The sequence below is a fragment of the Schistocerca piceifrons genome, chromosome 2 (genome assembly GCF_021461385.2).
Source record: "Schistocerca piceifrons isolate TAMUIC-IGC-003096 chromosome 2, iqSchPice1.1, whole genome shotgun sequence".
In the NCBI taxonomy this organism is placed as follows: Eukaryota; Metazoa; Arthropoda; class Insecta; order Orthoptera; family Acrididae; genus Schistocerca; species Schistocerca piceifrons.
Window position 1 is genome coordinate 664122731 of NC_060139.1, and position 17104 is coordinate 664139834.

General features: G+C 42.4%; 1 protein-coding gene across 1 annotated transcript in view; it reads left to right on the top strand.

Moving 5' to 3' along the window:
- Positions 1-17104, top strand: part of LOC124775722 — a 115755-nt gene that overhangs the window by 94186 nt on the left and 4465 nt on the right. The window contains exon 3 of the mRNA XM_047250548.1: positions 13340-14200. Coding sequence (XP_047106504.1) covers positions 13340-14200 — 861 coding nt within the window. The remainder of the gene's footprint in view (positions 1-13339; positions 14201-17104) is intronic.

Here is a 17104-nt window from a genome sequence, read left to right on the forward strand (position 1 = left end):
GAGCAACTCTTCAAAATATTCCCTCCATCTGCCCAAGGCATCCATAGGATTCACCAGCAGTTTTCCTGACTTGTCCAAAATACTTGTCATTTCCTTCTTACTTCCCTTTCGAAGACTGCTAATTTCACTCCAGAATGGTTTTCCAGCAGCTTGACTCATAGTCTCCAACCTGTTTCCAAAGTCTTCCCAAGATTTCTTCTTGGATGCTGCAATTATCTGCTTGGCTTTGTTTCTTTCTTCAACATAACTTTCTCTGTCTTCCTGAGTTCTAGTATGTAGCCATTTTTGACACGCCTTCTTTTTCCTTTTACAGGCTGCCTTGACTGTGCCATTCCACCAAGCTGTTTGCTTCATCCTACTTTTACACACTACTTTTCCAAGACATTCTTTAGCCACTTCTAGTACTGTGTCCCTGTACCTTGTCCACTCCTTTTCCAATGACTGTAATTGACTACATTCAACTAACTGGTACCTTTCTGAGATCGCTGTTATGTACTTGTGCCTGATTTCCTTATCCTGAAGTTTCTCCACTCTTATCCTCCTACATATGGACCTGACCTCCTGCGCTTTCGGCCTCATAATCCCAATTTCACTGCAGATTAAATAATGATCAGTGTCATCAAAGAATCCCCTGAATACAAGTGTATCCCTCACAGCCTTCCTGAATTCCTGATCTGTTATTATATAGTCAATGACAGATCTGGTTCCCCTGCCTTCCCAAGTATACCGGTGAATGTTCTTATGATTAAAAAAGGAGTTTGTAATTACTAAGCCCATACTAGCACAGAAATCCAAGAGTTGTTTCCCGTTCCTGTTGGCCTCCATATCCTCTCCAAATTTACCTTTTCATACCCTTGTGTTCGATTTCCAATCCTGGCATTAAAATCACCCATGAGCAGAAAACTGTCCTCGTCCTTTAACAACTACATCACTGAGTGCCTCATAAAAACTGTCCATCTTATCTTGATCTGTCCCTTCACAATGCGAATATACTGACACAATCCTAATTTTCTTGCTAGACACTGTCAAATCTATCCACATCAGTCGTTCGTTTACATACCGTACTGCAACTACTCTGGGTTCCATTTCTTTCCTGATGTACAGCCCTACACCCCATTGTGCTATTCCTGCTTTGACTCCTGACAGGTAGACCTTGTATTCTCCCACTTCCTCTTCTTTCTCACCCCTTACCCGAATGTCACTAACAGCTAAAACGTCCAGCCCCATCTTACTTGCAGCCTCTGCCAGCTCTACCTTCTTCCCAGAGTAGCCCCCATTGATATTAATGGCTCCCCACCTCATTACCATTTGTTTGTCAAGTCGTATCTTAGGAGTCCCTGGTTTATCAGTTAGAGGTGGGACTCCGTCACCTCCAAAGGTCCGAGGCATTTTGCTCTGATTGTTGCCAGCATCATATTTAAAGTACCAGGGAATCAGGTTGCTAGCCTTACTTGCCCCGAGTCCCATTGAGTTTTACCCCTAACGGTTGAGGGACTAACCGGTGGATTTGGTAGTCTTTGCCGTATGAGTACAAATGTGACCACGACTCAGAATATGTCCGAGATGCCCAGCTTTATTCCAAAGTAACTGGTATCCCGACTGTCGGGACCACATACTAGGCCACTCATACGTTCCCCGTGGTTCATGAACTAGGACATGACTACAGGAACCCACACCATGAACCACGCTCCAAAGCCTGCTAATAAAACATTAACTTCGCTTTTAATTATGCGAACGGTCACAGTGTCAATATAAGCCAATTTTGACTACAGTCGCAGGTATAGTATCAGGTTGGTTGTATAAGTTCGTAGCGTTTTCCCATAAGCTATACAACAGATGCACATGACCGAGACTTTAATGATAAATAACATATCCTCCTTCTAGAATGAGATTTTCACTCTGCAGTAGAGTGTTCGCTGATATGAAACTTCCTGGCAGATTAAAACTGTGTGCCGGACCGAGACATATTCTCCTTCAATATTTACTATAGTTTTCCAAAGCTGGGGTAACTTTTTGATTCAACGATTGTACAAATCGCGTGGTTTAGATGCGAAGAAATCGTCTATCCATGTTCGGAGATCATTTTCATCGGGAAAGGGAGTTAGCTAAAGGTTGCTCGATAGAGAGCGGAAGAGGTGAAAATCTGAAGGCACAAGATCAGCTGAATAAGGAGGGTCCGGAGCTCCTGTATAGTGTTTGTTGTCAGTCTATCCTAGCAGAATGCGAGGGGGCGTTATCGTGGAGTAGCATCAGCTAACGCCGTCTACCTGGTCGTTGTTCTTGGATTGCTTCTGCACTGCGTCTTAGTTGTTGGCAATAAATTCTGCAATTTGTAATACACTACACCGTCGATATTCCTTCAGATGCATAACATTGTCTGTTTTAGATGGGCGCTGGTCTTTCTGCGGGAAGTTGCTGCTTTGTTTCGGCTCAGTCATTCCTTTCTTTTCATTAGCATAACGATAACATTTCTTGCAACGATACACGATAGGAATGTCGGTGCTGCTCACGAGCCAATTGACAACGAGCAAGCAGAGATGCACAGACGACAACGTCCTGATTTTTAACCTTCCCCATTGCACGAAAATGTTTAGAGTTCGTCATATCTGCCAGTTATCGAGTACGCTGTCATGGGCCATTGAGAACTATACCCCTTTTACTCTGGCCAGGCTGCTCAAGGTCACATCGCTTTATCCCCACTCTACAAGCTCCTCCCTACTTTCCTTCCAGTACACTCCACAGTCAACAGCCATGTTACTCAAACAAGTTACCAACAATAATAAGCATAGTAGGTTTTTAGAATTAATTTATTATCTTTAATGAACTTTGTTTTGCACGTTGCAAAATGTTTATACGTAATTCTAGAGAATACTACGCTACAATAATTATATTAATAAAGGGGAAGGAAAGGAAGATATAGCGGGCGAACAGGATCTTCCCTACCTTCGTCGTTACTGGAACTGTCGTCACTATTTTTACGTAGATTTATTACAATGTTCTGAATGCGTTCATCTCGAAGTCCTTCCTTCGCGAAGTCTTCTTCCTACAGTCGCTCCGCATGGGCAACGTATTTCTGACGATCTTCTGTTGTCACGTGTTCAATGGCGTCATCCAGTAATTATCTCATATCTCTGCTTTTAAATGTCTGTTACCTATCGCTTTATTTGAGCCCATATCTGTCGAATGGGATTATACTGACAGTGATATGGAGGAAGTCATATTACTTCATGTCCCATTTTTGCAGCTACATCACGAAGCTCATACAGCCTATAATTGCTGTTGTGTTACCTAACTATACAAATCAATTCGACTGTAGTGTGTGGGATCATGAGGTATGCTTTTGCTTTGCAGCCATACCAAAATGCCAGCTTAATTGGGATTTGCGTTGGGAAATTTTTTGTTGATCATGGAATGATAGCTAGCATTTTCCATGACAGTCACACATCCTTGTTCCAGGTTTCGAAGGAGATAAGTAAACCACTATCTACGCGCTACATTATTCATCTCTTGATGATAATCAGGATCGCCTTTAGATTGAAACACCAATTCTGCACTCTCTATGAAACCGTATTTGGCCGACCCGGCATGTCAGACACACGCGAGCCTTTACCTAATGGGACCTTTAGACTACCGTTTCTTTTAAAATTTTGCCAGATAAAACGTTCAGAGGTGTTTTGATTGATCTAAGTTTCGTCGATGTAAATAATGCGACGAGGATGGTCTTCAATCCTTATCTCATGCAGTCTTCTTAAAAATGAGGCTCTTGCGGCTACAGTATCGTTTCTCTCCGTCATTAGATTTTCGATATCTAACATCAAGTTTTCTTAAAATGTTATGCAAAGAAGTAATACTTCCCTTATTTTCTATTTTAGCTTTTAAAACAGCTAGATGTTTTTTTAAGTCTTGAGTACTCACAGAATTTCTGAACTGAGCGACGGATTACGTCTTTCTGGAAATCATCTTACCCTGTGACAGGTTTTTGGCGTGCAGTGCTTTTTTCTGGAGATGGATAGCTTGGCCCTATGGTATCTTCATTTTCGATTACGCTTTTATTGGCCTCCTCATATATGCGTTGACCTGTCGACCTGACATACTTCTGCGTTTTTTTTGCTTTTTTTTCATATCAGTGAAAAAATCACAAACCTTGTCTTAGCAGTTTTCCACCGCTTTGAAAAATTTATACACTTTACACACAATGTCCTTAGACTGTTGCCTAATACCACTCAAGTTCGACATTGTATATTATTTAAACGTAAACACATAGCCTCAATCCCGTACTTTTGTTGTATAACCACAGAAGGGGTGGATGTACACTGGGAGAGAGGGGAAAATCTACTGTAGAGGGAGTGGTCTACATCTACATCCACATCCATACTCCGCAAGCCACCTGACGGTGTGTGGCGGAGGATACCTTGAGTACCTCTATCGGATCTCCCTTCTATTCCAGTCACGTATTGTTCGTGGAATGGAAGATTGTCGGTATGGCTCTGTGTGGGCTCTAATCTCTCTCATTTTATCCTCATGGTCTCTTCGCGAGATATACATAGGAGGCAGCAATAAACTGCTTGACTCCGCGATGAAGGTACGTTCTCGAAACTTGAACAACAGCCCTTACCGAGCTACTGAGCGTCTCTCTTTCACAGTCTTCCACTGGAGTTTATCTGTCATCTCAATAACGCCTTCGCGATTACTAAATGATCCTGTAACGAAGCGCGCTACTCTCCGTTGGATCTTCTCTATCTGATACGGATCCCACACCGGTGACCAATACTCAAGCAGTGGGCGAACAAGTGTAGTGTAACCTCCTTCCTTTGTTTTCGGACTACATTTCCTTAGGATTCTTCCAATGAATCTCAGTCTGGCATCTGCTATACCGACGATTAATTTTATAATGTCATTCCATTTTAAATCACTCCTAATGCCTAATCCCAGATAATTTATGGAATTAACTTCTTCCAGTTGCTGACCTGCTATATTTTAGCTAAATGGTAATTAATCTTTCTTTCTGTGTATTCGCAGCGCATTACACTTGTCTACACTGAGATTCAATTGCCATTCCCTCCACCATTCGTCAATTCGTTACACATACTCCTGCATTTCAGTACGGTTTTCCATTGTTACAACCTCTCGATGTACTACAGCATCATTCGAAAAAAGCCTCAGTGAACTTCCTATGTTATCCACAAGGTCATTTATATATATTGTGAATAGCAACGGTCCTACCACACTCCCCGGCGACACACCTGTAATCACTCTTACTTCGGAAGACTTCTCTCCATTGAGAATGACATGCCAGCCTGAGTGGCCGAGCGGTTCTAAGCGCTTCAGTCTGAAACCGCGCGAAGTGCTGGGTCGCAGGTTCGAATCCTGCCTTGGGCATGGATGTGTTAGGTTTAAGTAGTTGTAAGTTGTAGGGAACTGATGACCTCAGAAGTTAAGTCCCAAAGTGCTCAGAGCCATTTGAACCATTTGATAATGACATGCTGTCTTCCGTTACCTAGGAACTCTTCAATGCAATCATGCAATTGGTCTGATAGTCCACACGCTCTTACTTTGTTCATTAAATGACTGTGGGGAACTGTATCAAACGCCTTGCGGAAGTCAAAAAACACGGCATCTACCTGGGAACCCCTGTCTATGGCCCTCTGAGTCTCGTGGACGAATAGTGCGAGCTGGGTTTCACACGATCGTCTTTTTCGAAACCCATGCGTGGTGCGGAGTGCGGTACGATGACCTTGAGCCACCTGGCCAGAGTGAAAAGAATTTCAAGCTTTTAAAGGATCTTCAGCAAACTACGAAGGTCTTCCTGAACTTAGAGAGTCACTAATGTCAAAACGATCGTCCTTAAAACGAGAAAACAATTTTCTTGCCGTGCTCTGTCCGTTGGCGTTATCCCCATACACGACGCGTATGTTTCTGGCTGCTTCCGCTGCTGTCACCCTCATCCTGGACCCAGACAGATGAATATGTCGGAAATGTTCCGATATCTCTACTTGACACTCTATTTTCTAGTGTCCACATCTCCGCTCGCTATCTCTAAATGACAAAATTACAATAGGTAAGCTCAAATAGCAAAAGTGAACTACAAATAAAAAATGATGTTAGATGAAGTAACCCATAGCTACCAGAATACCATCACACAAAACAAAAACGCTTATTCACCAACCTAATATTTTCCATATACAAGCAGAAGGAAATTTTGCGAAACCGCAATCATCCGGTAAATCAGATAGTAGTCTTATCATATCGAACAGAATGTAAATTGCCGCAATAGCTTTCTTCACTACAGTTGCGCACTACGCTTTATCTTAATCTTACGACACTCATGGAACTTGGGTGGCATGAAATTCCGAACATAATACACGATCGGCAGTCAGTATCCCAGGAGGTGTTGCTAAGGAATAAATAACCTTTGTAATGTAGCTGATATTCAGGAAATCCAGATAACATATCAGAAGCGAGATAAGTGTGCTGCGAGCTATATATGCGTAGTTGCAGAAAGCATTCGAGATTCGTGAACGAATGTTCCAGCATATCTAATCTGTAAGGTAAGTAAAGCTGCACCTTAATTCTACAAATCAAACTGTTTGCCAGAGGAAGATTTTCATATCGTAAGCTAAAGTGATAAGGCTATTACAAAGCTATAATTTTCACCATAAATTTAGAACATGATTCCTGAGACCCAGGCAGGTATTTAGTGAAAACGATCTAAGATATAAAGGTAAGAGTGTAACGTCCAGTCGCGTCCGAGTGCTCTCTTCGCCACGTTAGTTGCCGTTAACTCTACATCATTTGTTTGGCAGTAAAACAGTGCCAAAAGTTCGTAACATTATTTATTTTACTTCAGCTGAAACCATAACAGAAGTGACATAGATATTACTTTAAGGAACAGTGCGAGGTAGGGATCGAGTTGAATCACTTGTTAATATTGAGGAATTGCCGGACATCCCTATTACAATTCTAACTAAAATGACACTACGTTAGGTGGTTACCCCACTCCTGATGCTTTTGAACTTTTAGCACGGATACCGGTACAACTGAAAAGAGACTTAGACTTACTATCAGAGATTATTATCTTTAAAAAGATCAAACTCTAGCTCCAGAAATTTTCAGTTTCGTGTTTGCACCACGTAGCTGTGTCAAACACTGCTCATCAAGTCTCTCGTGCGACACCCACTGTAGACGGGGAGCTTCGGTTTATTTCCCATTACAAAGAATGATTCTCAAAGCGGGATTAATACATCGATAAAAAGTGTTTGGGTTGTTGCAGACAGATTTCTACGTCAACTTTCCTTAAATCTTGTGAACTTGACTTTTTTCCTATAGTTCGTGCGTCAGCTGTCTTGAAACCGAAAGACAAATTTGGTATTTCTACAGTGTGCATATATATTGGATTTTGAGTCGTAATATTAACGTTCCAAGTTCTATACATTTTTTGCGTATTATACCTGCATGCCTAGATTTCCATTATATGAGCTTAGCATCTGTAACACTTTCTTCTTTAAAATCTGTAATTCTATTTCTGTAGTGTGATTATATATACCGTACCTGAATTTGATACATTACTACCTCAACAGAAACTTTCAAAATAAAATTGTCTTTATGGTTTGTTTACAGTACATTCCAACTTACACTACGCCACGTTGAGCTGCTAAACAAACAACTCTTGAAAATTCGGAATTGAAGCAGTAAGCCAAAATCTTCATCAGGTGAGACGGAATACAAAAAGAATGGAATTTTGGTATTTGAACATCTACATCTATATCTACATCCATACTCCGCAAGCCACCTGATGGTGTGTGGCGGAGAGTACCTTCAGTATCTCTATCGGTTCTCGTTTATTGCTAAATAATTCTGGAATTATTACTACTAATTGTTATGATGCCATAAATTATGATGGGCAAGTTTACAACTGACGTTAAATTGTAGTTAGTAAGCATTAGATATGTATACAAAGGTAGCTTCGTTATTTTGTGTTCGAACTTCACCAATCTGATAAATAATCGTAAAGTCTTAATAATCACGTCGAAAACATCTAGCTACGACTATCAGACTCGGTGTTAGTCCCTATATACTTGCACACGCCTCAATGCGATACATTTTCTCAGCGACTGACAAGTGATGGTGACCTTGGCTGTACAGTACTGCATTTGGCTGTTGACGAAACGTTCTGTCTCGAAAATCACCTCGTCGTCACACTGGAAATGCATGTCACGCAATAACTGGTTTCTTCTTCCGAAGAAAGAGTCAGGATTTGGCAACCCAAAGAAGCAGGATGAGTGGCTGCGCCCTGTGCATAATGAGATGGAGTGTTGTCGTGGAGCAAAAAGAAAAAGAAACCGTTTGGACAGCTTCCCCCGACATCTGTTCTTGACAGCCCATCGTAACATCATTAGGAGATTTCAATTAATTCCTCCCGTGCACATTTTCTTAACCTCACACCATGACAGCCCCCCCAAAAAAAACATTCAGGTTCACCCTGTCCGATGATAATGGGTGTACGTCTTTTCCGGCTATGGCGAATACACTTATTTCCACTGCTCGCTATGCTGCTTTGACATGGGTTCATAGCGATGTACCTAGCGCTCGTAATTCGGCGACTAAAGAAGTCGTTTTAATTGGTTTGGCACAGCTGCAACCACTTAACACAGGTCTTCGAGTAACAGCGAGACGACTCCTCTTGCGATCCACGTTTCTTCATCGACCCATGGACTGCGACTTCCTTCTTTGCCATTGAGATTTGTTTGAGCACCCGCAAGCGTGTGGGCCACCTAACTACGGTGTCATATGATGGTGCACTGTAGCCATACCCTTACGCTACCACTCATACCACCATAAGTTCTGCAAATGTTCTGTAACCATGTAAGTATCTTTCACTATCATGATATAAATGGCAAATTTGTAGAATTATAATGCGTGCTGTCAGTCATAGATTATGTTCCAGACCCTTCCTTTTAATAATCAATTCCTAATAATTCCTTTTTTTTAGCATCCAAATAGAAGATTCACTTGCTTAAAAAAGGCCTGTAATGCCATCGTTATACTGAAACACCGAACGCCTGTGAGTTCTTTGCATCTTAATTTTATAACTTTACACTTATCTTCTATATTATTTTCTCCATCCGTTGACGTTTAGGTTTTCGCTCTATTTCCATGTAACCAGTCATCACCCCACTTGCCTGGTTCGCTTTAGTCCCTTTTCTTAATGTGCTACACTGAACCAATTACCTCCATCATTTGTATGCACTGTTATAAACCTCTCGCATTTGCGAAGATTTGGTTGAGCACTGGACTCTAATCTCACTACTTCTGTTATGTAGATGATATTTTAGTTAACGCTCGTACAATGTGCCACACATTAAACAAACATGTTTCCTTTATTTGACCAGTAACATGAATAGTAAGGCAAACTGTTACGTGCATTTTTATTACGAGAGCATGCTGAACGGTAAAGCCTTCGAACATTTTTATGAAAATTCTTAAACCTTTTTAAATAAAACAAAACCTTATTAATATCCTACACTTGTTTTCTTCCTGTCTACATAGACTACTGGCCATTAAAATTGCTACACTACGAAGATGGCGTGCTACAGACGCGAAATTTAACCGAAAGGAAGAAGATGCCGTGATACGCAAATGATTAGCTTTTCAGAGCATTCACACAAGGTTGCCGTCGGTGGCGACTCCTAAAAAGTGCTGACATGAGGAAAGTTTCCAACCGGTTTCTCATACACAAATAGCATTGACCGGCGTTGCCTGGTGAAACGTTGTTGTGATGCCTCGTGTAAGGAGGAGAAATGCACACCATCACGTTTCCGGCTTTGATAAAGATCGGATTGTAGGCTATCGCGATTGCGGTTTATCGTATCGCGACATTGCTGCTCGCGCTGGTCGAGACCCAATGACTGTTAGCAGAATATGGAATCGGTGGGTTCAGAAGGGTAATACGGAACGCCGTGCTGGATCCCAAGGACCTTGTATCGCTAGCAGACGAGATGACAGGCATCTTATCCGCATAGCTGTAACGGATCGTGCAGCCACGTCTCGATCCCTGAGTCAACAGATGGGGACGTTTGTAAGACAACAACCATCTGCACGAACAGTTCGACGACGTTTGCAGCAGCATGGACTATCAGCTCGGAGACCATGGCTGCGGTTACCCTTGGCGCTGCATCACAGACAGGAGCGCCTGCGATGGTGTACTCGACGACGAATCTGGGTGCACGAATGGCAAAACGTCATTTTTTCGGACGAATCCAGGTTCGGTTTACAGCATCATGATGGTCGCATCCGTGTTTGCCGACATCGCGGTGAACGCATATTGGAAGCGCGTATTCGTCATCGCCATACTGGCGTATCAGCCGGCGTAATGGTATGGGGTACCATTGGTTACACGTCTCGGTCACCTCTTGTTTGCATTGACGGCACATTGAACAGTGGGCGTTACATTTCAGATGTGTTACAACCCGTCGCTCTACCCTCCATTCGATCCTTGCGAAACGCTAAATTTCAGCTGAATAATGCACGACCGCAATTTGCAGGTCCTGTACGGGCCTTTCGACTACTCCCCTGGCCAGCACATTCTCCAGATCTCTCACCAATTGAAAACGTCTGGTCAATGGTGGGCGAGCTTCTGGCGTGTAGTGCACGCCTGACCTATTCAGGGGCCCCTACATTTCTCCACCCGATTGCGGAGGTCGAGAAATTTGCACCCCAGATCTCCGCAGAATCGTCTGAGCCTCTGGTTTAAGACCACCTTTACACGCCATCCAGGCTCTGTTTGACTCAATGCCGAGGCGTATCAAGACCGTTATTACGGCCAGAGGTGGTTGTTATGGTTACTGATTTCTCAGGATCTATGCACCCAAATTGCGTGAAAATGTAATCACATGTCAGTTCTAGTATAATATATTTGTCCAATGCATACCCGTTTATCATCTGCATTTTTTCTTGGTGTAGCAATTTTAATGATCAGTAGTGTATTTCATCTTCATCAAAGTCACCCTCGAGGCGAGCACACTTCTCCCAAAGAGAGACCAGTTTCTTGATACAGTCACTGTAGAATGTTTGACTTTGGTGACGGAGCCACAACCTCAAGTCTGCTTGCACCGCTTCATCTCTGTTAATGCGAAGCCCTCGAACGTGTTCTTTAAGTTTTGCAAACAAAAAAATCGGATGGGCTCAAGTTGGGACTATATGGAAAATGACAGATGACAGTAAACCCAAAGCTCTTCAGTGGTCTGGCACTGCCATGCTGAACGAGAGGCTGGACGAACTCTTCGAATTCGGAACTCGATTTCGGTAGGCCGTTACTCACGACACGATTACGCTACACACCGCCATGTTACACGCTACAATTCGGAGCCCCTAGCAGGCGGAGCGCTGTATATATGTAGACATGAAGAATAAGACGTAGAATGTTAATGACGTTTCTTTTATTTTAAATGTTTAAGAGTTTTCACATAAAAATTCGAGGCATTACTTTCCAGCACGCCGTGGTAAAATTGAACCTCTGTGCTTTTTGGTTATCTTCATATGATCACTGTTAGACATTGACAATAGAAGGGGGCGGGAATTAGTAATAACTTACTCATAGAACATAAGGGAATAATGTGTCCATACCCTGTAAACTAACTCATTCCACATCATGTCACGATCATGATACTCGAGTTGAGGCGGCAATCATGAAAACAAAGGCGTTTTTCTTTGGGGCGAGATCTTTCCACGAAATTTCCATCTCCAGCGTTCTCCTCCGTAACGCGAAAATATTTTGTTGACACCCACCTACTTAGGGAGTTATGACCATTGTCATAAAATAATAGAAATCAGATCTCGCGCGGAAACATTTAAGTGTTAGTTTTTCCCACAAGCTGTTACACAGTGGAATGGTAGAGAAATAGTGTGTGAAAGTGTTTCGATGAATCCTCTGGCAGGCACTTCAGTATGAATTGCAGAGTAGTCATGCAAATGTAGGTGTCGACAGCTAGATGTACATGTCGATAGAAATCATGGAAATAATCACTGGAACATGCAGTTAACTCTAAATAAAGAAAAATGTAGGCTGAGGTTCGAAAAATATTCAGTTACGGTACTAATGGTGCGCTGTTTGACACAGTCACGTCTATTAAATATCCAGGAGTAACGTTGCAAAATGGTAAGAAATGGAACGTACACGTAACCTCGTTAGCAAGCAAGGCGAATTGTCGGCTTCCGTTTATTGCGAGTATTCTAGGAAAGTGTGGCTCATCTATGAAATATACTGTGTATAGTACACTTTTCTGATCCATTCTTGAGAACTGTTGGAGAGTTTGGGATCCTAATTGGCTCGAGTTAAGGGGAGACTCGAAACAATTCAGAGGCGTACTGCTACATTTGTAATCGCTACTTTCGATCAACGAGTGAGTGCTGTGGTGATGTTCGTCGAGGGTAGACGATTAAGAAAGTTTAGAGAAGCGGCACTTGTGACAGACAGAAACAGCCGCCAACAATATATTCGTACATCTCGCATAAGGACCACGAAGACAAAGTTAGAGAAATTAGGGTTTGCCGGGAGGCACATAGAATCTCGTTACTCTCTTGCTCCATTTGCGAGCGAAACAGGAAACGGAGTGAGTATCAGTGGTACAAGGTACCCTGCACCATGCATCTATGTTGGCCCGTGGAGTATGTACGTAGACGTAGAAAATGTAACCAACTGGCCAACTTACCTTGTGCCTTATTAGGAGCGGGATCTAAGACTACCTCTTTTCGCCGGCCGGAGTGGCCGAGCGGTTCTAGGCGCTACAGTCCGGAACGGCGCGACCGCTACGGTCGCAGGTTCGAATCCTGTCTCGAGCATGGATGTGTGTGACGTCCTTAGGTTAGTTAGGTTTAAGTAGTTCTAAGTTCTAGGGGACTGATGACCTCAGATGTTGAGTCCCATAGTGCTCAGAGCCATTTGAACCATTTTGAACGTCTTTTCGAATTCCATGCAAATATCATTTCTACCGCGTGAGTTTTGTTCTCAGCAGGTTGTTATTGCCACAGTTTTATATCATCTGTGTTTCAACTGGTAATTTGCATGTAAGGTTTCGTAGACTATAGCTGTAAACCGTCGTTCATTCATTCCAGTTCAGGAACGATATAGAACTGAGCTACAGCTTATTTCCTTTGGTTTTGTTACATTGTCGGATATTTTTTTTTAATCAAAGAAGGACTTGTGATTTAAGGGACAGCAACTATTTTGTTACTTATGTGATCAGCTGATATTAAGAGAATCTAGTATGTTTAACCCTATACTTACAAATATAATACATTTCTTTGTTTCCCAACTGTTATTTTCATTTCTCTTATTTTTTAGGCTGAAAAGTGTGGTGTTATGGAGAGTAAGACCGCCAATGACGAGTATTGGCCATCATGGCTGGACAAGAGCTTCATTGTGAACGCGCTGAAGAACGAAGATCCCGACACAGACGAGTCCAAAGTGGAGGTAGTTTTGAGGGAAAAAGTGGAGGGAGGCTACCTAAGCGAGACCTTCCGAGTGGTCGTGCGGTCATATAGCGGCAATAGAGCTGCTTCGGAGACGTCACTGATCGTGAAGGCCGCGCCGAACGTGGGTGGCACGATCCAGGACGTGATAAACAGTGGCGTGTACACCAAAGAAGAGGTTGCCTACGGTCACTTCCTCCCCGCAGTGAACTCAGCGTTGAAGAAGGCCGAAGGCTCCAAGTGGCAGACGCTGGGACCCAAACTCTACGCGCTGGGGTCGCAGCCCGTCAGTTTCTTCGTCATGGAGGACCTGGACGCTGCGGGTTTCCGCAAAGAAAAGATAGGCTTGGACCTGAACTTGTCACAGTGCCGAACCGTCATGCACAGCATCGCCAGGATGCACGGCGCCTCGCTTAAGGTGCTCAATGACTGGCAGTACGCCAACAAGGTCTTCAGGCAGTCACTCATCTTCAACGACATGATGCTTGAGCACCAAGAGAGAGGAGAAGAGAACTTCAGCAAGTTTTTACAGGCCTTGGACAACTACTCGTGGTTCCACAAATACACCGACAAGATCCGCGCCTTCACTAGCAACTTATATGAGAAGTCAGTCGAGTTGGTTAAACAGTGTCACGTCGACTTCAAGGTCATGTTGCACGGTGACCTACACAAGAACAATATGGTGTTCCGTGCCGTAGGGGATGACATGCAAGTGCGCTTTTTTGACTTTCAGGTAAGTTCATGCGAGGTTCTGGCATTCTCATTGAGTTTTCACCAATACGTTATAATTTTGTAGTGTAAGGGGGCCCAACCAAAGCAATGGAATACGAAGTTCGCCATGACACACGACATTTGTGGACGTCAAACATTCCAAAAATGTAAGAGATTAACAGTACTCTTTCATTTGCCTTCTCAATGCTAATGTAGCATTATTTTTACGCTATTTTAATTTTTGTTTCCACAACACAGAATATTTTCTTCTGAGAACTAGATGTTGAGTTCTATGATTCTCCTCTCTTCTTGTGACACACAGAACTGACCATGAAAAAGTCTTCCCAAACATAATTCTACTTATAATTTGAAAATTAATCACACTACATTGTACCTGTATTAGTAGTTGTTCTTGTTTTTGTCTACAGTCCAAAGACAGCTTTGGTGCTGTTCTCAGCGCTACTGTATTCTCTGCAAGCCTCTTCATCTCTATGTAACTACTGCCAACTACATCCATTTCAACCTGCATACCATATTCGAGCCTCGTCCGTAATTTTAAAACCCCTCCTCCCCCGCTTTCCTACTTCCCTCCATTACCAAACAAACTATTCCTTGATACCTCAGCATGTGTCTTATTAATATATCAGATTGTGCCCTAAATTTATTTTCTCCGGAATTTAATACAGGATCTCATGATTAGTTAACCATTCTACCCATCTTATCTTCAGCATTCTCAAGCAGCATCACATTTCAAAATCTTTTATTCTCTTCTTGACTACGTTGTTGCTCTTACGCACATTTACTACAAATTCCTTCACAAAAGACTTCTCAAAACTTTGATTTATATTAGAAGTTAAAATACTTGTCTTTTTCAGAAACCCTTTTTTTGCTATTGCGTCTGCATTTTATATCCTCACTACTACCGCCGTCATCAGTTATTTTGCTACCCAAATAGTGAAACTCTTCTATTACTTTCAGCGTCTTATTTCTCAATTTAATTTATCCATATGGGCTGCTTTATTTCGATTACTATCTATTACTCTTCTTTTATCCACTCCGTTCGTCTGGTCTAAATTAAAGTATAATAGAGGTCAATTTTCTCATTAACTCATTTGTTCTTTCATTGAGTAATCCGTGCTTATGTCAGTAAACAGTATTCTAATTTTTATTGACTCACAGTTTGAATTAACATCAGTTTCAAACAAAATATGCAAATTTTGTTGTTGTTGTTCATTTAGGGGGAAAATATGCAAACACCTGTACATGTAAACAATATCAGCGTAGTGCACAGAAACAATAGTTGTAAAATACAGCCGGCCGCGGTGGCCGTGCGGTTCTGGCGTTGCAGTCCGGAACCGCGAGGCTGCTACGGTCGCAGGTTCGAATCCTGCCTCGGGCATGGGTGTGTGTGATGTCCATAGGTTAGTTAGGTTTAAGTAGTTCTAAGTTCTAGGGGACTTATGACCTAAGATGTTGAGTCCCATAGTGCTCAGAGCCATTTGAACCATTTGTAAAATACAAACGTACTATTATTCAAACAAATTAACTATGACGCACAGCATGATGACATACCCTATCTTCAAGACATGTATGTCCATAATACTCGATACTGTTGTTAGTGCCCTACCTACTCTACATACTCTACTCGTCAGGATGTCGGTTTTCACGTACACTGGAAGAGATCACATTACAAACACTTTCAGACAAAACAAAAAGTGTAGGAAACCTTTATTTATGAATTTAGTTTTATTGGATCCTTTGGAAGCTTCTATTACATTTTAAAAATCGGTTAACACTTGAGAATTCAATGAATTTAGTTCTTTCGGCTGCTTTTGGATATACTGTGATACTTTACCAACAATGAAAAATCCAGGCACTGCGTGACACACTTACCTAGAGCACCTCTATAAATGCAAGCAGCCTACGACTGCCAAAGTAGGTCTTTTACAGCCACACTTCGATCTCCTTCCTTAACCAATTTCTTTTGGGTACATATAACCAAAGTCTTTTTGACTACAAACACAGTGTTAATTAGTGTGTACCCCTGCATCATTGTGTCCTGTGCGTTCAGTCTCTGCTCCGAAAATTCATGATCTGAGCTCTGGTCCATATTTTACACATTTCCAGCTATTTCTTAATAATTCACTCTGATCATCACACAAGGAAGTAACAGTTGTAACGCAGTATTTGGGTAGAGTAGGGTTAGAGCTGGGGTTGTACAGACTTAGGACTCAGACAGTAAAATATAACAATTAAAGTATCCTCCATACAATAAACTGAATTATTATTAAATTATTGCCAAAGAACATAACCGGAAAAAAAGCAACAACAACTGCAACAGACAGCTAATAAACAAGATGACAATTAGTGAACTATGTGAAATAGAATCGTCATGACTACTGAACGGTTTGCGTTAGGACGTTCAAACTGCACGGTTTGTCGTGGGGCATGATGGGAATTTGTGTGTGCCTACATGGATTGGTTTAGCGACGAAGCCCACGTTCATTTGGATGGGTTCGTCAAACTGGCACCTTTGGGGCACTGAAAATCCGTATTTAGTGATCGAGAAGTCTCTTTACCCTCACCCTGCGTGGTGTGCAATGTCCAGTCACGGAATAATCGGTGCGATATTCCTTGATGGCACGGTGTCTACCGAAGGTTTTGGAAGATGATTTCATCCCCATTACCCAAGTGACCCTGATTTCGACAATATGTGGTTCATGCAAGACGGAGCTCGACCTCATCGAAGCAGGAGAGTGTTTGATGTCCCGGAGGAGCACTCTGGGGACCGCTTTCTGGCTCTGGGGTACCCAGTGCTGACTAGCATGGGCCTCGCGATTGGCCGCCATACTCTCCTGATCTGAACAATGCCACTCCATTTGTGGAGCTACATTAAAGACAAGGTGTACAGCAATAACCCCAAAAC